This window comes from Uranotaenia lowii, chromosome 1 (assembly GCF_029784155.1).
Source record: "Uranotaenia lowii strain MFRU-FL chromosome 1, ASM2978415v1, whole genome shotgun sequence".
NCBI classification, from domain to species: Eukaryota; Metazoa; Arthropoda; class Insecta; order Diptera; family Culicidae; genus Uranotaenia; species Uranotaenia lowii.
In genome coordinates this window covers 26177650-26199301 of record NC_073691.1, presented here as the reverse complement: position 1 = coordinate 26199301, position 21652 = coordinate 26177650, and the positions used below count along the sequence as shown (strand labels likewise).

The window sequence follows — 21652 nt, the reverse complement described above, 5'->3', positions numbered from 1 at the left end:
TTTAGTCGTAAAGGATTTTTTTTTAAATTTTCCATTGTTTTTTTTGTCAATGTCAAACAATTTTTCCTTCAGTCTGAAGACGGCCATCATAATTTTGAACTTCCGGTCAGTATGTTTGTAGGCGTATGTGGGTGAACTTCCCTGAAGCTGACATGGTTAAGTATGAGCTTGCTAGAGGGCTACTTTTTTGCTCTTTTCTATGATTCCTTGAAGTAGCCTTGAGGAAACAGTAGATCTCCTCAAGAAAGTTAAATTAAATGAGCAAATTTTCTTTCAGAGCTACTTATTTTTTCAGGTTCTCACCAAAAACAATAGGATCCAGATTTTTTAGGTATAACATCAAAAAGTGAAATGTTTCAGGCTAAATAAACAATTTAAACTTTTCGATTTTTTTTTTTCAAACCAAAGCTTATGAAAGTTCAGAGTTTGGTATAATTGTTCCACTCTTCTGAATTCTACGTTACCGTCACAAAGTATATTTCCCTTTGCTGACGCAAGAGCTGTAAATCTGTTCGCGCTTTACTTGGCCCAACAAATGATACTTAATTTCGCAAGTCATTAAAACCGTTTCATCGATCTCTCCTGAATTAAAACACTGCTTGTGCCGCACCGCCAAGACGGACGCCATTAACAGAATGAGCCCTGTTAACGAGCATCAAATCATTCATCCATAACGCGTTTCTTCCACCCACTGACATCCAATGTCCTACCAAAAAACAGGCGATTTAAGAGTAACGGTTCACGGCCTAATTTAAATACCATCTTTCTTTCGGGTCGTTTTTTTTTTTGGTTTTGCTTCATTCGTCCATTCCACCAAAATCTCTGATCCTTGTGGGTGGGTGGAAGCACATAAAATCGTTTGAAGTGGGCCCAACAAATTCGGAATCGAGTCTCAAATCTGCCACTTTCAATTTCTTAACAGCAGCGCCTCGAAGCTGTTCTGCACCCGGAAACGAAATCCAGGACATTCCATTCCAACGCCATTGGTCGTCATCGTCTCAGTTGCTCACAGAATTCGGCGTCCTTCGGCGAAACAAACCAAGACATTTAAACAGAAGATTAATTTTATCGTTCTCTCTCCCGATTCTTCTCCACAGACACCCCCTCGATTGGCAAAGTGCGACCGCTGATTACGCCCACCGGATTGCAAATCACGTCCCGGGGTCGGGTCGTATTCGGCATCGTATCGGCGGCGGCTGCAGGCGGAAATGGACATGGGGGACCACTCCCGAAAGCAGCAGACTCCCAGCCAGCACTTTCCGGGCAGCAGAAGGCCTTCCTCTCGCCGGAGTACATCAACTGTCTGGGGAAGAAAATCAATTTCTCCGAATCGGACGTCGAGAAGGTAGGTGTCGTCTTGTATAGCTGTGTGCAATAGTTGGTATAGTCTTTCTTGCTTCCGCAAGCCAAATTTTGATTAATGAGAACCAAATCGGCGCAAATGCCCGATTAACTGATTCTAAGAAGAAATAACGCAATCTACACAAACATTGGAAAGCTTCGCTTTTGCTTCCCAATCGATAAACGGGCACGTGCTGAGTTATTCAGGTGAAAAGATTCATAGCTAGAATTTGAGTTGCCAAAAAAATTCTAGAGAGTTCCCTCAGGAACTTTAGAGAGTCCCCTCAGGAACTCTAGAGAGTCCCCTCAGGAACTCTAGAGAGTCCCCTCAGGAACTCTAGAGAGTCCCCTCAGGAACTCTAGAGAGTCCCCTCAGGAACTCTAGAGAGTCCCCTCAGGAACTCTAGAGAGTCCCCTCAGGAACTCTAGAGAGTCCCCTCAGGAACTCTAGAGAGTCCCCTCAGGAACTTTAGAGAGTCCCCTCAGGAACTCTAGAGAGTCCCCTCAGGAACTCTAGAGAGTCCCCTCAGGAACTCTAGAGAGTCCCCTCAGGAACTCTAGAGAGTCCCCTCAGGAACTCTAGAGAGTCCCCTCAGGAACTCTAGAGAGTCCCCTCAGGAACTCTAGAGAGTCCCCTCAGGAACTCTAGAGAGTCCCCTCAGGAACTCTAGAGAGTCCCCTCAGGAACTCTAGAGAGTCCCCTCAGGAACTCTAGAGAGTCCCCTCAGGAACTCTAGAGAGTCCCCTCAGGAACTCTAGAGAGTCCCCTCAGGAACTCTAGAGAGTCCCCTCAGGAACTCTAGAGAGTCCCCTCAGGAACTCTAGAGAGTCCCCTCAGGAACTCTAGAGAGTCCCCTCAGGAACTCTAGAGAGTCCCCTCAGGAACTCTAGAGAGTCTCCTCAGGAACTCTAGAGAGTCCCCTCAGGAACTCTAGAGAGTCCCCTCAGGAACTCTAGAGAGTCCCCTCAGGAACTCTAGAGAGTCCCCTCAGGAACTCTAGAGAGTCCCCTCAGGAACTCTAGAGAGTCCCCTCAGGAACTCTAGAGAGTCCCCTCAGGAACTCTAGAGAGTCCCCTCAGGAACTCTAGAGAGTCCCCTCAGGAACTCTAGAGAGTCCCCTCAGGAACTCTAGAGAGTCCCCTCAGGAACTCTAGAGAGTCCCCTCAGGAACTCTAGAGAGTCCCCTCAGGAACTCTAGAGAGTCCCCTCAGGAACTCTAGAGAGTCCCCTCAGGAACTCTAGAGAGTCCCCTCAGGAACTCTAGAGAGTCCCCTCAGGAACTCTAGAGAGTCCCCTCAGGAACTCTAGAGAGTCCCCTCAGGAACTCTAGAGAGTCCCCTCAGGAACTAACTCTAGAGAGTCCCCTCAGGAACTCTAGAGAGTCCCCTCAGGAACTCTAGAGAGTCCCCTCAGGAACTCTAGAGAGTCCCCTCAGGAACTCTAGAGAGTCCCCTCAGGAACTCTAGAGAGTCCCCTCAGGAACTCTAGAGAGTCCCCTCAGGAACTCTAGAGAGTCCCCTCAGGAACTCTAGAGAGTCCCCTCAGGAACTCTAGAGAGTCCCCTCAGGAACTCTAGAGAGTCCCCTCAGGAACTCTAGAGAGTCCCTCAGGAACTCTAGAGAGTCCCCTCAGGAACTCTAGAGAGTCCCCTCAGGAACTCTAGAGAGTCCCCTCAGGAACTCTAGAGAGTCCCCTCAGGAACTCTAGAGAGTCCCTCAGGAACTCTAGAGAGTCCCCTCAGGAACTCTAGAGAGTCCCCTCAGGAACTCTAGAGAGTCCCCTCAGGAACTCTAGAGAGTCCCCTCAGGAACTCTAGAGAGTCCCCTCAGGAACTCTAGAGAGTCCCCTCAGGAACTCTAGAGAGTCCCCTCAGGAACTCTAGAGAGTCCCCTCAGGAACTCTAGAGAGTCCCCTCAGGAACTCTAGAGAGTCCCCTCAGGAACTCTAGAGAGTCCCCTCAGGAACTCTAGAGAGTCCCCTCAGGAACTCTAGAGAGTCCCCTCAGGAACTCTAGAGAGTCCCCTCAGGAACTCTAGAGTCCCCTCAGGAACTCTAGAGAGTCCCCTCAGGAACTCTAGAGAGTCCCCTCAGGAACTCTAGAGAGTCCCCTCAGGAACTCTAGAGAGTCCCCTCAGGAACTCTAGAGAGTCCCCTCAGGAACTCTAGAGAGTCCCCTCAGGAACTCTAGAGAGTCCCCTCAGGAACTCTAGAGAGTCCCCTCAGGAACTCTAGAGAGTCCCCTCAGGAACTCTAGAGAGTCCCCTCAGGAACTCTAGAGAGTCCCCTCAGGAACTCTAGAGAGTCCCCTCAGGAACTCTAGAGAGTCCCCTCAGGAACTCTAGAGAGTCCCCTCAGGAACTCTAGAGAGTCCCCTCAGGAACTCTAGAGAGTCCCCTCAGGAACTCTAGAGAGTCCCCTCAGGAACTCTAGAGAGTCCCCTCAGGAACTCTAGAGAGTCCCCTCAGGAACTCTAGAGAGTCCCCTCAGGAACTCTAGAGAGTCCCCTCAGGAACTCTAGAGAGTCCCCTCAGGAACTCTAGAGAGTCCCCTCAGGAACTCTTGAGAGAACCCTCAAGATCTCTAGAGATTACGTTCAGGAACTATAGAGATTTTTCTCAGGATCCTCAAGACTCCCCTCAGGAACTCTAGAGTGTCTCCTCAGGTACTCTAGAGAGTCCTCCCAAGAACTCTGGAGAGTCTTTTCAGGAACTCTAGAGAGTCTTCTCAGGAACTCTAGAGAGTCCCCACAGGATTTCTAGACAGTCCCCCCAAAAACTCTAGAGAGTCCCCTCGAAACTCTACAGATGGCCCGAGACTTGTCAGCCATGTTTTGGGGTCCGTCAGTCTGCGCATTACTTTTCACCCTGGTTTTATTTAAGTTATCATGCATTATTGGATCTAAAACATGTCATTCATTAATTTTTTGGCGTGTAAAATTTTCTTTTTTTTTTGTCTTAAAGGGTTTTTTAAACTTTGAATTAAAGAATTTTCTCTAATATTATTCATTTTTAAAAAAAATCGTACACTGAGTCAGTAACTACTCCAACAAGAATCCACTTGATCAGAAAACTGCACAAGTGCACAAATCGCAGATCCAGACAGGACCCCAAACGATATTAATGTCAATCTGGTTTCAATTTGTGTCTCTCAACTGTAGATGGGTAGTTGCAAAGAAAAAGGATACGAATGCGAATTCAGTTGATACCATGAGCTCCATCACAGGGACCTTAATGTAAAACGAGAAAAGCCAAAACGCGCCAAATGGTTGTCAGATTCCCATTTGCATCTGATTTCGTTGGTTTGGGAGGCTATGGCCATTCCTAGACTGTGCAGCGTGCGTGTCTGTGATCCCGTTCGTTGTATGTGTGTCCTTTGAAAAGAGGAGTTCCTATAATGGAACATGAATGTGGGGTGCATAACATTTCATTTTAGAAATGTTCCCCCTGTACTTCAACACATTTCTCAGATGGCAAGTTTCAATTTTGTTGATACAGAAAATCCGATTGGGTGCGACTCAATTTGAAACTGATGCCCATTTACGTATGTACGTCAATTTGTTTCAAAGCTGATATGCTAATGGGCAGTGTTTGAGATATATGGTTGGCAGAAATCAACTTAATTTAACCGGACTGGGTTTCTTATCTGTCTGACTGGAGAGAAAAAAAAGCATCCATGAATCATCCCTTGATCTATCGATTCCAGACATGTAGCTTCATTTGAGAGGAACGATGCCAATCGACATCAAAAGGGACGTTTTTAAGCTTCTTTATAATTTCAGAATCCAGAGCTTAGAGATTTTTTTAGATTTAGCAAAAAAAGTGAATTAATACGGACAAAATCCGACCTAACAAAACCCGGCAATCAAATTTTTCAAAATTTAATATTTTTGTCTAGAAATTAAAAAATGTTGTCCTGTGCATTGAATGAAAATTTCTTATAAAAAGAAAATAAAATCTTATTATTGGTATCTGAAACTCAACAGTCTCTCAACTCTGAATAAAATTAGAAAACTAAGAACTAAGTTTTTGATATTTACAAATGGACTTTTATTTATAAATTTTTCTCCAACAGATGTGGATCTACTCCCTCGGGGCCACGCTCCAGAAGACGATATCATCGTTCGCGATCAACCATCGGCCTCAGCAGCAATTTCCGGAAACAAATGTCCGTTTACCGGATATTGGGCACATGTTGAGCCAGCTGGATTCCCCCACGGATCCGGAATCCGGCCTTTCCTCGCTGGACCACGTCATACTGGCCATGTGCGAGGCCAACCTGTACAAACGGGCCAGCCTGATGTTTCTGCTGGATGTAAGTAGAACCGAATTGATATCGTATTGACACCACTGACTCTCGAAGGGAAAACTAAATTTAATTCCAACCATAAAAGCCGGGGGCACCTCAATGAAATGGGGGACCAAAACTTTCAATGAGTGGCTGCCCTTTTTTTGTCGGGATAACTGAATTTCCATTCAACCTCAAATGAGATTTCGTAGAGACAACAAAAAGTGCATCCGGTCGGAGATCATCAAAGCACCAGTCTGAAAGCATTCCTCCCTACTAGCTTAGAACGAACGCAGACAGCGAGTTGAGCGAGTAAGGGGGGATGAATAGAGGATATTAAACTCAGGCCGCCGCGAAAGCTGTCGGTTTTGAGCTTCCTATTTAGGAAAACCGTCATCATTTGGCGGTTACGAAAATTCTGCAGAAGAGCACCGAGTTTTTAGATGGCGTCTGAGTGGTTTTGGAAGTTAGTCAGACTATTTTTTAAATGTTGTTTTAAAAAATTTCTTCAACAAAAAAAAATCTCTAAATTTGAGGAATACCCTTTCATATAAACAAACATTGACATTCCAAGTCAAACAACGCGGGGGACGATTTGCGATATGAATGGGGCAAGTGCTGGAGTTACTGGGCCAAATAGGCCAAAAGAATATGACAGCGGCATTCTGGCTGGCAGTCACCATACACGGTGTGTTTCGTAGCAGCAGTTGATGAAAAATAGTTTTAAAAAATCCTTATTTTAACGGGTACAAAGAAGAACTTTTCTTCAAATATTGAATTTGTTATCTCTATGCCTTTCCCGATAATTTTAATAAAAAATCTATGTAACAGTATAAAAAAATATTTAAAAGTTTGAAATTTCACAAATTAAAGTTTGATTTTTTTTGCAAATTTGAAATGCTGAATTGATTATTGATAAATTTCTGCTTATCGATTTTTTTTTTCAATTAAGTTTAACATCTTTATCTTGAATCTTATCATAATGCAGTCTTCGGTTGAAATATTTTTCATAAATTAGGCTTTAAGAAAAATCATATTCAAAAGAAATCGGCCGAAAGGAACCAAAGCTATTGAAGAAAAACTGTCTTTTCATGTTTCTCCCGAACAAAATGTCTCAAAATCCCAAACAAACTTCAGGCTCGTTGAGCTACCCCTTCTTGTGATCCGATCTGACCCAAATTTGGCATGAGATCTTGTACTAGGCTTAAGATCATTTTCTCATACAAATTCTCCCCTTCTTCCCTAAAAAATTTTTTCCCAATTTTATAAGTGATATCGGATAGTTGAATCCTTATCCCACAACTTTTATGTCAGATTGTGACCGTGAATCTTAATCTCGAATTCTGATTGCCAATCCTTATCCCGGATATTTATGCTGATTCTGGTCTCATATCAGCATCTTGATCCAAATTTCTGGATATTTGATCCTGATCTTGAGTCCTGGCTCTTTAATTTTCATCCCGAGTCCGATAAAAATTCGGAAAACTTGATAAAACTTGATACTGATCCTGGAATTTGAACCCTAATTTCGCATTCTGATACCAGATCCAAGTTCTGGATTCATGTCTGGACCTTGATTTCGGACTTGTCAAAATTGTCAAAATTGTCAAGATTGTCGAAATTGTCAAAATTGTCAAAATTGTCAAAATTGTCAAAATTGTCAAAATTGTCAAAATTGTCAAAATTGTCAAAATTGTCAAAATTGTCAAAATTGTCAAAATTGTCAAAATTGTCAAAATTATCAAAATAGTCGAAATGGTCAAAATTGTCAAAATTGTCAAAATTGTCAAAATTGTCAAAATTGTCAAAATTGTCAAAATTGTCAAAATTGTCAAAATTGTCAAAATTGTCAAAATTGTCAAAATTGTCAAAATTGTCAAAATTGTCAAAATTGTCAAAATTGTCAAAATTGTCAAAATTGTCAAAATTGTCAAAATTGTCAAAATTGTCAAAATTGTCAAAATTGTCAAAATTGTCAAAATTGTCAAAATTGTCAAAATTGTCAAAATTGTCAAAATTGTCAAAATTGTCAAAATTGTCAAAATTGTCAAAATTGTCAAAATTGTCAAAATTGTCAAAATTGTCAAAATTGTCAAAATTGTCAAAATTGTCAAAATTGTCAAAATTGTCAAAATTGTCAAAATTGTCAAAATTGTCAAAATTGTCAAAATTGTCAAAATTGTCAAAATTGTCAAAATTGTCAAAATTGTCAAAATTGTCAAAATTGTCAAAATTGTCAAAATTGTCAAAATTGTCAAAATTGTCAAAATTGTCAAAATTGTCAAAATTGTCAAAATTGTCAAAATTGTCAAAATTGTCAAAATTGTCAAAATTGTCAAAATTGTCAAAATTGTCAAAACTGTCAAAACTGTCAAAATTGTAAAAATTGTCAAATTGTCAAAATTGTCAAAATTGTCAAAATTGTCAAAATTGTAAATTGTCAAAATTGTCAGAGTTGTCAAAATTGTCAAAATTGTCAAAATTGTCAAAATTGTCAAAATTGTCAAAATTTTCAAAATTGTCAAAATTGTCAAAATTGTCAAAATTGTCAAAATTGTCCAAATTGTCAAAATTGTCAAAATTGTCAAAATTGTCAAAATTGTCAAAATTGTCAAAATTGTCGATATTGTCAAAATTGTCAAAATTGTCAAAATTGCCAAAATTGTCAAAATTGTCAAAATTGTCCAAATATTTTATGCTTGGAGGCAAAAAAATCAAAATTAAAAATTTTAAACACAAAGATTGCTGTGAACAGAGACTCTTTCAACAAATATTTCAATTTTGCCCTTAAATAAATAAAAAAAAAAGGCAATTTATCGTTTCTGAAAAAAAATGAATTAGGTCCGTTTATTTTTTCTTTTAAACAACTTTTATGAACACACTGTGCATACATGAACATATTGAAAAAGCCGAGCTGCAGCATTCCCGCCGCCTTTTAACCGAGGCTACGAACCGTGAAAATGATGAACCATAATGGGTGATGTTTCATTCCGTGGAGTGCTGTGAGTGTGTCCGTGTATGTGTGCCTGACTGGTATGTGTGCTAGAATGTGTATATGTTAATGTGATCTCGTTCGTTCGTTCGTTCTAGTTTGTTTGCCAAAGGACTAGCTACATCCAGCCATCTCTGGGAGTGCAAATCTTTTGAAGGATTTAATTTCGAGTGGGTTTTCCTAACAGCTCCATCACAATGAAAGGTCCATATAGCACAAAAAAAATTGAGTGTACCATCCCGGATTCATTACTGGAAAAAATCTAATTATACAGAGAACAAAAATAGCTGTTCAAAGTGTTTGATTCGAGGATGAGAATTCTTAAAACTTTGAGTAAGGGGGGATGGTTAGTTCAAAACTAGGTTTCCGGTTTCAAAACTCACAGGTTATGTGAGATTTCTGAAAACAAAACTAAATCATGTCTCAATTGATACTTGTACAGTATCGGGACCATACACAGACAGTCAACATTAATAATTATAATCCTTGTAGTCAAAATTGTCAAAACCCAGGGGTGGAAAACAGAAGAAAAAAACAAAAAGGCGCTCAAATGTCAAATTGATCTGATTAAATCACCGACCAGTGAGCAAGCATCAAATTTTGTTTCATTAGAATGACCATTCTTGAAACAGTTTTCAAGTCGTTGAGAGAGTTTTGCATTAAATTAGTTTACAAGTTTCACCAAACTCAGCATGCCTCATCTATGAAAAACAGCTTTGTTGATTTTGTTTGGTTGCGGTACGAATTTTTATCAGAAACGATTAAAAATCTTTTCAAAAAGTGTTCATTTTTTTGTCGAAAAGTATAAAATGCTGCAAAAATGCTGCAGCAAAATTTCTATTTGCCTGACCTAGGTAAAAAATATCAAAATTGTCAAAATTGCCAAAATTGTCAAAATTGAAAAACTTATCCGGTACAACTGTGATCGATCTTTTCTCATGGGCTCGAACTCACGGACATCGGCTCAGTATATTGGAGAAATTTTATTGGGCATTGAATTATAATTCAGTTAGGGAAAATGATTGGGAGTGTACATGGCGACCGTCAGAAAATGTCTTTTAAACTCTTCAAATCAGTTACCAACCTTGTTTGGTTTTCTTTTCATGGTTGATGGTTCATTTTTTTTATGTGACTCGGAAAAACCATCGAAACAGAATCGCCGACATTTTCCTTGTTTCAATAGGTACAACATTGTTGTGCCAACAAACGTCGTTGACTTCGACGACTATCATCCATAAGCTTATGCGCTGTAACGGATGGTGTAAGCGTTAGGGATTCAGTTTTTTTTTGGGAGCATTGTAGCTGCACTTCAACAACGGATGCTTCTCACATGGGAAATTGGATTTTTTTCTCCTGTTTTATTCTTTTTGTTCTTTGCAGTAACCCATTCTCCAATTTTTCCATTTCATCCGAAATGGATCCGATGGGACAATTTACAATGCAAAAAGTGTATGCCGGCCGGGATATTCTGTTGATACATCATCGCTGCGCCTGGGAACACTTTCCTCCCCTATCCTGTTTACTTCTGAACAAGAGTGGGGGTCGGTCTGTTCATGGAATGGCACGCGGCTCGGGAAAGATTAGTGCACTCAGCTGAATGATACCGGATTAAATTCCGAATGGGGAAACTGTGGATGTTTTTTCGCTGATATGACTCTTGAAATTTCGAACCCAACCCAACCCAGCTCGGGTTTTCGCAACGCAACGCTCAAACGTTGTTCGTTGTTTCGATGACTTGTTGAAGCGATCAATGTGGTGAGTTATTGGAAAAGGTCCTTTTTCCCTTGTTTCCGAACTCGATTTTCAAAAGAATCGATTTCGGAACCTAGCCATACGTCGACCAATCGGGAAAAAGGACTCCACATTGTTGTTGTCGGTCCCATTTTTCAGCGAAGGCTTTTTCCAAGAATTGTTTATCCGATAATTTTATCGCTTTTGAAAATGCACCGGTACTCAACCATTCACGTCAGCGCCAAACAACGGGAATCAATTTTCCATTTCATGAAATTTGCAGCATTGTTTTTCCCCACCATTCAATGATCGGACGATTGGGTTTCGGTGCTGCACAAATGTTAGAAATAATATACGGCGACCGTCAGAATTCGAGCAAACGAGAAAGAGAAAGAGAGACCGAAAAAAGCTGCAAAATGCTTCCGGTCCACCGATAAATAACTTTCAATTGAATGGCAAATGCTCGCTACACCTCGCCCCCCTTGCTAGAGAGAATCTTTGGATTTTACTTCCATCGAGATTGGTTGTGCGGTTTCGCACATGATTCTCGCTCGAGTGGAATTGAACTTGCTGCTAACTTTTGAAAATGAGTTATGTATTTTTCTGAAAACTTAATTCTAAATAGATCATGTTTGCAAAAAAATTGTGAAAATTATTTATCACAAGAAATTCCTTTTATAAACCCTTTTCAAAATTACGAAGTTTTCCCCTTACTTTGGACAGAGTCCAAACCAATCGTTTGTTAGAAATTGCCCTCCGGTTCGGTTTGTTTCGATATGGGTCCATTTGGTACTGATTCCATATCCACATATCGGTTCTCATCCCGGGAAGCGGACACGATTACAAGTGATAATAAAGTACACCCATTGGCCGTTTGGCCGTTTTTTAAAGGTATTTCATGTTCTTCATTGGAGGAACCTTTTTTATGGATTGAAAAATTAAAATTTTGAGGAAATTCGAGTTTGTCAAAATTGTCAAAATTGTCAAAATTGTCAAAATTGTCAAAATTGTCAAAATTGTCAAAATTGTCAAAATTGTCAAAATTGTCAAAATTGTCAAAATTGTCAAAATTGTCAAAATTGTCAAAATTGTCAAAATTGTCAAAATTGTCAAAATTGTCAAAATTGTCAAAATTGTCAAAATTGTCAAAATTGTCAAAATTGTCAAAATTGTCAAAATTGTCAAAATTGTCAAAATTGTCAAAATTGTCAAAATTGTCAAAATTGTCAAAATTGTCAAAATTGTCAAAATTGTCAAAATTGTCAAAATTGTCAAAATTGTCAAAATTGCCAAAATTGTCAAAATTGTCAAAACTGTCAAAATTGTCAAAATTGTCGAAATTGTCAAAATTGTCAAAATTGTCAAAATTGTCAAAATTGTCAAAATTGTCAAAATTGTCAAAATTGTCAAAATTGTCAAAATTGTCAAAATTGTCAAAATTGTCAAAATTGTCATAATTGTCAAAATTGTCAAAATTGTCAAAATTGTCAAAATCGTCAAAATTGTCAAAATTGTCAAAATTGTCAAAATTGTCATAATTGTCAAAATTGTCAAAATTGTCAAAATTGTCAAAATCGTCAAAATTGTCAAAATTGTCAAAATTGTCAAACTTGTCAAACTTGTCAAAATTGTCAAAATTGTCAAAATTGTCAAAATTGTCAAAATTGTCAAAATTCTCAAAATTCTCAAAATTCTCAAAATTCTCAAAATTGTCAAAATTGTCAAAATTGTCAGAATTGTCAAAATTGTCAAAATTGTCAAAATTTTGAAAATTGTCAAAATTGTCAAAATTGTCAAAACTGTCAAAACTGTCAAAATTGTCAAAATTTTCAAAACTGTCAAAATTGTCAAAATTGTCAAAATTGTCAAAATTGTCAAAATTGTCAAAATTGTCAAAATTGTCAAAATTGTCAAAATTGTCAAAATTGTCAAAATTGTCAAAATTGTCAAAATTGTCAAAATTGTCAAAATTGTCAAAATTGTCAAAATTGTCAAAATTGTCAAAATTGTCAAAATTGTCAAAATTGTCAAAATTGTCAAAATTGTCAAAATTGTCAAAATTGTCAAAATTGTCAAAATTGTCAAAATTGTCAAAATTGTCAAAATTGTCAAAATTGTCAAAATTGTCAAAATTGTCAAAATTGTCAAAATTGTCAAAATTGTCAAAATTGTCAAAATTGTCAAAATTGTCAAAATTGTCAAAATTGTCAAAATTGTCAAAATTGTCAAAATTGTCAAAATTGTCAAAATGGTCAAAATGATCAAAATTGTCAAAATTGTCAAAATTGTCAAAATTTTCAAAATTTTCAAAATTGTCAAAATTGTCAAAATTGTCAAAATTGTCAAAATTGTCAAAATTGTCAAAATTGTCAAAATTGTCAAATTGTCAAAATTGTCAAAATTGTCAAAATTGTCAAAATTTTCAAAATTGTCAAAATTGTCAAAATTGTCAAAATTGTCAAAATTGTCAAAATTGTCAAAATTGTCAAAATGTCAAAATTGTCAAAATTGTCAAAATTGTCAAAATTGTCAAAATTGTCAAAATTGTCAAAATTGTCAAAATTGTCAAAATTGTCAAAATTGTCAAATTGTCAAAATTGTCAAAATTGTCAAAATTGTCAAAATTGTCAAAATTGTCAAAATTGTCAAAATTGTCAAAATTGTCAAAATTGTCAAAATTGTCAAAATTGTCAAAATTGTCAAAATTGTCAAAATTGTCAAAATTGTCAAAATTGTCAAAATTGTCAAAATTGTCAAAATCAAAATTGTCAAAATTGTCAAAATTGTCAAAATTGTCAAAATTGTCAAAATTGTCAAAATTGTCAAAATTGTCAAAATTGTCAAAATTGTCAAAACTGTCAAAATTGTCAAAATTGTCAAAATTGTCAAAATTGTCAAAAATGTCAAAATTGTCAAAATTGTCAAAATTGTCAAAATTGTCAAAATTGTCAAAATTGTCAAAATTGTCAAAATTGTCAAAATTGTTAAAATTGTCAAAATTGTCAAAATTGTCAAAATTGTCAAAATTGTCAAAATTGTCAAAATTGTCAAAATTGTCAAAATTGTCAAAATTGTCAAAATTGTCAAAATTGTCAAAATTGTCAAAATTGTCAAAATTGTCAAAATTGTCAAAATTGTCAAAATTGTCAAAATTGTCAAAATTGTCAAAATTGTCAAAATTGTCAAAATTGTCAAAATTGTCAAAATTGTCAAAATTGTCAAAATTGTCAAAATTGTCAAAATTGTCAAAATTGTCAAAATTGTCAAAATTGTCAAAATTGTCAAAATTGTCAAAATTGTCAAAATTGTCAAAATTGTCAAAATTTTCAAAATTGTCAAAATTGTCAAAATTGTCAAATTGTCAAAATTGTCAAAATTGTCAAAATTGTCAAAATTGTCAAAATTGTCAAAATTGTCAAAATTGTCAAAATTGTCAAAATTGTCAAAATTGTCAAAATTGTCAAAATTGTCAAAATTGTCAAAATTGTCAAAATTGTCAAAATTGTCAAAATTGTCAAAATTGTCAAAATTGTCAAAATTGTCAAAATTGTCAAAATTGTCAAAATTGTCAAAATTGTCAAAATTGTCAAAATTGTCAAAATTGTCAAAATTGTCAAAATTGTCAAAATTGTCAAAATTGTCAAAATTGTCAAAATTGTCAAAATTGTCAAAATTGTCAAAATTGTCAAAATTGTCAAAATTGTCAAAATTGTCAAAATTGTCAAAATTGTCAAAATTGTCAAAATTGTCAAAATTGTCAAAATTGTCAAAATTGTCAAAATTGTCAAAATTGTCAAAATTGTCAAAATTGTCAAAATTGTCAAAATTGTCAAAATTGTCAAAATTGTCAAAATTGTCAAAATTGTCAAAATTGTCGAAATTGTCAAAATTGTCAAAATTGTCAAAATTGACAAAATTGTCTTATATGTCAAAATTGTCAAACTTGTCAAAATTGTCAAAATTGTCAAAATTGTCAAAATTGTCAAAATTGTCAAAATTGTCAAAATTGTCAAAATTGTCAAAATTGTCAAAATTGTCAAAATTGTCAAAATTGTCAAAATTGTCAAAATTGTCAAAATTGTCAAAATTGTCAAAATTGTCAAAATTGTCAAAATTGTCAAAATTGTCAAAATTGTCAAAATTGTCAAAATTGTCAAAATTGTCAAAATTGTCAAAATTGTCAAAATTGTCAAAATTGTCAAAATTGTCAAAATTGTCAAAATTGTCAAAATTGTCAAAATTGTCAAAATTGTCAAAATTGTCAAAATTGTCAAAATTGACAAAATTGTCTTGTATGGCAAAATTGTCAAAATTGTCAAAATTGTCAAAATTGTCAAAATTGTCAAAATTGTCAAAATTGTCAAAATTGTCAAAATTGTCAAAATTGTCAAAATTGTCAAAATTGTCAAAATTGTCAAAATTGTCAAAATTGTCGAAATTGTCAAAATTGTCAAAATTGTCAAAATTGTCAAAATTGTCAAAATTGTCAAAATTGTCAAAATTGTCAAAATTGTCAAAATTGTCAAAATTGTCAAAATTGTCAAAATTGTCAAAATTGTCAAAATTGTCAAAATTGTCAAAATTGTCAAAATTGTCAAAATTGTCAAAATTGTCAAAATTGTCAAAATTGTCAAATTGTCAAAATTGTCAAAATTGTCAAAATTGTCAAAATTGTCAAAATTGTCAAAATTGTCAAAATTGTCAAAATTGACAAAACTGTCTTGTATGGCAAAATTGTCAAAATTGTCAAAATTGTCAAAATTGTCAAAATTGTCAAAATTGTCAAAATTGTCAAAATTGTCAAAATTGTCAAAATTGTCAAAATTGTCAAAATTGTCAAAATTGTCAAAATTGTCAAAATTGTCAAAATTGTCAAAATTGTCAAAATTGTCAAAATTGTCAAAACTGTCAAAATTGTCAAAATTGTCAAAATTGTCAAAATTGTCAAAATTGTCAAAATTGTCAAAATTGTCAAAATTGTCAAAATTGTCAAAATTGTCAAAATTGTCAAAATTGTCAAAATTGTCAAAATTGTCAAAATTGTCAAAATTGTCAAAATTGTCAAAATTGTCAAAATTGTCAAAATTGTCAAAATTGTCAAAATTGTCAAAATTGTCAAAATTGTCAAAATTGTCAAAATTGTCAAAATTGTCAAAATTGTCAAAATTGTCAAAATTGTCAAAATTGTCAAAATTGTCAAAATTGTCAAAATTGTCAAAATTGTCAAAATTGTCAAAATTGTCAAAATTGTCAAAATTGTCAAAATTGTCAAAATTGTCAAAATTGTCAAAATTGTCAAAATTGTCAAAATTGTCAAAATTGTCAAAATTGTCAAAATTGTCAAAATTGTCAAAATTGTCAAAATTGTCAAAATTGTCAAAATTGTCAAAATTGTCAAAATTGTCAAAATTGTCAAAATTGTCAAAATTGTCAAAATTGTCAAAATTGTCAAAATTGTCAAAATTGTCAAAATTGTCAAAATTGTCAAAATTGTCAAAATTGTCAAAATTGTCAAAACTGTCAAAACTGTCAAAATTGTCAAAATTGTCAAAATTGTCAAAATTGTCAAAATTGTCAAAATTGTCAAAATTGTCAAAATTGTCAAAATTGTCAAAATTGTCAAAATTGTCAAAATTGTCAAAATTGTCAAAATTGTCAAAATTGTCAAAATTGTCAAAATTGTCAAAATTGTCAAAATTGTCAAAATTGTCAAAATTGTCAAAATTGTCAAAATTGTCAAAATTGTCAAAATTGTCAAAATTGTCAAAATTGTCAAAATTGTCAAAATTGTCAAAATTGTCGAAATTGTCGAAATTGTCAAAATTGTCAAAATTGTCAAAATTGTCAAAATTGTCAAATTTGTCAAAATTGTCAAAATTGTCAAAATTGTCAAAATTCTCAAAATTGTCAAAATTGTCAAAATTGTCAATATTGTCAAAATTGTCAAAATTGTCAAAATTGTCAATATTGTCAAAATTGTCAAAATTGTCAAAATTGTCAAAATTGTCAAAATTGTCAAAATTGTCAAAATTGTCAAAATTGTCCAAATTGTCCAAATTGTCAAAGTTTTCAAAATTGTCAAAATTGTCAAAATTGTCAAAATTGTCAAAATTGTCAAAATTGTCAAAATTCTCAAATTGTCAAATTTTTCGAAATTGTCAAAATTGTCAAAATTGTCAAAATTGTCAAAATTGTCAAAATTGTCAAAATTGTCAAAATTGTCAAAATTGTCAAAATTGTCAAAATTGTCAAAATTGTCAAAATTGTCAAAATTGTCAAAACTGTCAAAATTTTGAAAATTGTCAAAATTGTCAAAACTGTCAAAATTGTCAAAATTGTCAAAATTGTCAAAATTGTCAAAATTGTCAAAATTGTCAAAATTGTCAAAATTGTCAAGTTTGTCAAGTTTGTCAAAATTGTCAAAATTGTCAAAATTGTCAAGTTTGTCAAGTTTGTCAAAATTGTCAAAATTGTCAAAATTGTCAAAATTGTCAAAATTGTCAAAATTTTCAAAATTGTCAAAATTGTCAAAATTGTCAAAATTGTCAAAATTGTCAAAATTGTCAAAATTGTCAAAATTGTCAAAATTGCCAAAATTGTCAAAATTGTCAAAATTGTCAAAATTGTCAAAATTGTCAAAATTGTCAAAATTGTCAAAATTGTCAAAATTGTCAAAATTGTCAAAATTGTCAAAATTGTCAAAATTGTCAAAATTGTCAAAATTGTCAAAATTGTCAAAATTGTCAAAATTGTCAAAATTGTCAAAATTGTCAAAATTGTCAAAATTGTCAAAATTGTCAAAATTGTCAAAATTGTCAAAATTGTCAAAATTGTCAAAATTGTCAAAATTGTCAAAATTGTCAAAATTGTCAAAATTGTCAAAATTGTCAAAATTGTCAAAATTGTCAAAATTGTCAAAATTGTCAAAATTGTCAAAATTGTCAAAATTGTCAAAATTGTCAAAATTGTCAAAATTGTCAAAATTGTCAAAATTGTCAAAATTGTCAAAATTGTCAAAATTGTCAAAATTGTCTAAATTGTCAAAATTGTCTTAATTGTCAAAATTTTCAAAATTGTCAAAATTGTCAAAATTGTCAAAATTGTAAAAATTGTCAAAGTTGTCAAAATTGTCAAAATTGTCAAAATTGTCAAAATTGTCAAAATTGTCAAAATTGTCAAAATTGTCAAAATTGTCAAAATTGTCAAAATTGTCAAAATTGTCAAAATTGTCAAAATTGTCAAAATTGTCAAAATTGTCAAAATTGTCAAAATTGTCAAAATTGTCAAAATTGTCAAAATTGTCAAAATTGTCAAAATTGTCAAAATTGTCAAAATTGTCAAAATTGTCTAAATTTTCAAAATTGTCAAAATTGTCAAAATTGTCAAAATTGTCAAAATTGTCAAAATTGTCAAGTTTGTCAAGTTTGTCAAGTTTGTCAAAATTGTCAAAATTGTCAAAATTGTCAAAATTTCAAAATTGTCAAAATTGTCAAAATTGTCAAAATTGTCAAAATTGTCAAAATTGTCAAAATTCTCAAAACTGTCAAAATTGTCAAAATTGTCAAAATTGTCAAAATTGTCAAAATTTTCAAAATTGTCAAAATTTTCAAAATTGTAAAAATTGTCTTTCAATTCTTATCAAAGTGCAAAATATGCATCATTTTCAAAAAGTGTTGCTAATGCTTTGGAAAAAAAATTCCAATACATTTTTCTATGGTTTTTTCTGACAAAATCTGTGTCAAAATTTGCAGAAATTTTCTAATCTGTTATATAAAATTCTCTTGTAACGGTGTTTGTAGTACTACTCCTCCGAAATTACCCAAAAGGTTCGAATGAAATTATTTTTTGAATATTCTGTAGCCATGCGAATCGGTTTATATCGAATAAAAACAACACAAAGTCGCATCAATTGTCCGTAATAATTAAATTTGTAGTTTTTTGAATGAAATAAAAGTCATGGCTTCCATTTTTTCGAGATTTTTTTTCCTTTGGGCGGTTTGTTTTTCGTCTCCAAGGTCGAGGCGTCGCGAGCAGACGTCGTTAGAAGATAGTAACCATGGCATAGCATACTGATCAGTGAGAATATTTTGGCGCGTATTTCTCAACCAAGCATATTTTCATTGCAAGTGGTGGCGATATGAAGCCTTGATGTCATTTTTTTTTGTTCTTGATTCCTAGCTCATTTCTACAGCACATGGTTATGAATGACGCCCTAGATGTAACCTAGGTTGACATTTTGCTGATCGAATAAAACATATAGGTACCTAATATTTGTTTTGCCAAAATCTGAAATTGAAACGTCAGGCATCCATTTTTATAGATTTTCTTTTCTTCGAGAGGTTTGTTTTTCGTCTTCATGGGCGAGGCGTCGCTAACAAACGTCGTTGCAAGATAATAGCAATAATAACATACTGTTCATTGATCGCTGGAAAAATTTCAAAATTAGGCGCCTATTTCCAACCAAGTACCTAAATTTCTTATGCACGTGGGGGCGATATGCAACCTAGATGTTTTTTTTTCTTGCTTATTTGTACACAGCACATGGTAATAAATGACGCCTAGATGTGACACGGATTGATATTTTATCGATCGAATTAAAACCATATAAACGATTTCAAATATTAAAACCATTTTTAATTCGTGTTAATTTAAGTAGTGAATTGTTGTCCAAAAATATGAATTTGGTAAAGATAAATATGAAATAATGTTATGACACTTTGCGGACGTTTGAAAATAAGAAATTGGGAAGCTTTACATTCAATTTTGTATAATCCAATAAGCCTAGAACGCTAGACACATTAACTGAACAAGAGTCTATTCTAATCTATTTTGTTTATTCATAGAGGATTTTAACCAACTTGGCCATTCGTCCTCTCAAAAAGAGTCTGTTCTTTGAAATAGATTAGATAGGATTGAAGTTTTAAAAGGCCGAATGAACTATTTGAATTTTTGCAAACGTAAATTGATGTTATCAATCAAATAATCTACTTTTTAATAACAAAAAGTGAGGATATGCATTTTTTGGAAGAATTTTCAATTAAGAAAGTAGACAAGGCAAGTGCAAACTATCAACTTCATCTAAAAATTGTTGGGCCCAAAAAAAATTTGATTCAATCAACTTAACTCTTTTTAAAAAAGCATTCACCAAAAAAACTGCTTACACGTTTACTGTTTGTTTACACACAATTCAAGTACTAACTTAACATGAAAAGTGTGTTTTTGTTTTACATATTTTGGCTATAGTATAGAAGAGACTTTTGATTCACTTTTTTAATGAATAGAATTTTTGTGATTGATATTCCAGGGGCAGCAGATTTTTATGATGAACTTTTAATATGATCTGAAAGTGTTAAAAATAATATTAATTCCTGTAATTTCTTAGGGGGAATAAGTGAAAACGCGCCATTTAGCTATGAAACATCTACAATTTAAGAATTTTATCTCCAAAATGGCCAGAAAGGATATCCCGAGTGTTGAAGCGGATATTCAAAATTATTATAAAGATCTTTGTAAATCAAGGTCTTTTGGTTGAACAGCATTCAGTGAAATTGAAGTACCAAGCATTAATTAATTCCGAAGAAAAACTTAGGATATGGCAATAAAAGTTGATAAAACAGACAAACAAGAACAAGTATTAAATTCATTTTGAAGTCTTTTCACTGACGCATCTGAAAAAAGACCAATGTGTTTTCACCTGCCCCAATAAATGAGACAAATGTATACTTCGATATTTTTTTGTCAACATAACTAATATTTTTCTGAAAATATTACTTTTTTCAGAGAATACGAAAGTTGAACTGTGGTGATTAGGATTTGGCCGGTGTTTCATTTTTGAAAATTAAGATTTACAGTTAAAAAGACACACAATTTTTACTAAGGTTTTGTTTATATGATAATTTCCAGGAAACAAAATGAACTCATGAAACCATCGAAGTCTGAACAGATTATTTCTTTTAGATCTATTTAATTTCAAAAAAATCTGCTTTTCAATTAAATGTTATTAAATCTTAAAAATATAACATAATCCTTAATGAAATCGCAGATCACCACCAACAATGTTCAGGAAATTTTGAAATCAGAACTGCTTCAATTAAAATCTTAAAAATAATGGGTGAATATATCTAAACATATGTTTTCCTCTTTTCAAAACCAATCGTTTCTTTGATTCATTGAGTTAAAGTTCAAAGGAATTAATTTGCATTTTTTGATTGAATAAAAAGAAGGAATTTGCAATACACAAAATCGCCATTTAATGCCTGTTTGGGAACACTTTAAGTTGAAATGTGTAAAGTCTATAACTTAAGTATCAGGCGAATATTTTTGGAAATAATTATGGTGAAAATATGAATTTTAATTCAAACTGCTTCGAAGGATGAGGATGGTGAATAAAAAGCTGTTTGAAAATGGTTAGTAAAAAATCTTTTCTTATGATTTTTAATTCTTCAGCTCTAAAAAAATACACCATCCAAAGCTAATTGGGAGCTGAAAGCGCTGCATTAGGCAGAATATTCGGCAAATACTCCAAAAACTGTCCCGATATTAAAAACAATATAACAAAACGGAATAATTATCAACATACAGTTATTTATTGAACAAGTTACAAAAATTGGATTTTAAAAGACCCGTTGAGTTTAAATTCTTTGGTTTAATTTCGATACAATTGAGCGGGGCGATTCGAGTAAAGGGAAAGAAGGGAAATGTAAAGAAAACTAGGAAAAAAAATGGACGCCAAGTTGAACATGGTAAGACGAAGTTTACCGGGTCTGCTAGTTTTCTTTATAAAATTGTTTTTTTTTTTGGACAAATAGATGAAAAAAGAGCTTTCACCTTAAGGTAAATTTTCAAGTGAGAGTAAATTTGAAACATACCACTCTATTTGAACAAGTTTGGGATCGTTTGCAGCGGAAAAATTCCTCCCACGCCACCAGCGGCTTCTCAATTTGCTACATTCGAGAAATGGTAAAGCAACTTGAGTGAGCCATCAGAAGATAAAAACCTACCCGAAAAATAAAGACACATCCAGGAAAAAGCCGCGATCTTTTGACACCGAGCGTTTGGGTCACAGATTATGATGGTCGTTGTGGTCCTTCCGTATCCTTGCGAATCCTTCGCATTGCTGCTGCTGTTGGCATTAGGAAGGTCCTTTTAAATTGGACAACTTATGTCGTTTCTTGGCCCGCATCGAATTTGAGCTTGAGAGCAAAAAGGGAAAAATACTTCCAAGCGGTTTGGTTGAGCCAGTTCAACACAAATGTCTCTGGAAAACAGTTTGACCCGGGAAACGGATTTTCTCCGGCTCGTTT

At 33.7% G+C, this 21652-nt stretch overlaps 1 protein-coding gene across 2 annotated transcripts in view; it reads left to right on the top strand.

The window, feature by feature from the left end:
* The window catches only part of LOC129748529 (uncharacterized), a 443948-nt gene that overhangs the window by 301221 nt on the left and 121075 nt on the right, over positions 1-21652 (top strand). For both annotated transcript variants that reach the window (XM_055743186.1, XM_055743192.1), the window contains 2 exons: positions 1098-1345; positions 5414-5653. In XM_055743186.1, coding sequence (XP_055599161.1) covers positions 1098-1345; positions 5414-5653 — 488 coding nt within the window. The remainder of the gene's footprint in view (positions 1-1097; positions 1346-5413; positions 5654-21652) is intronic.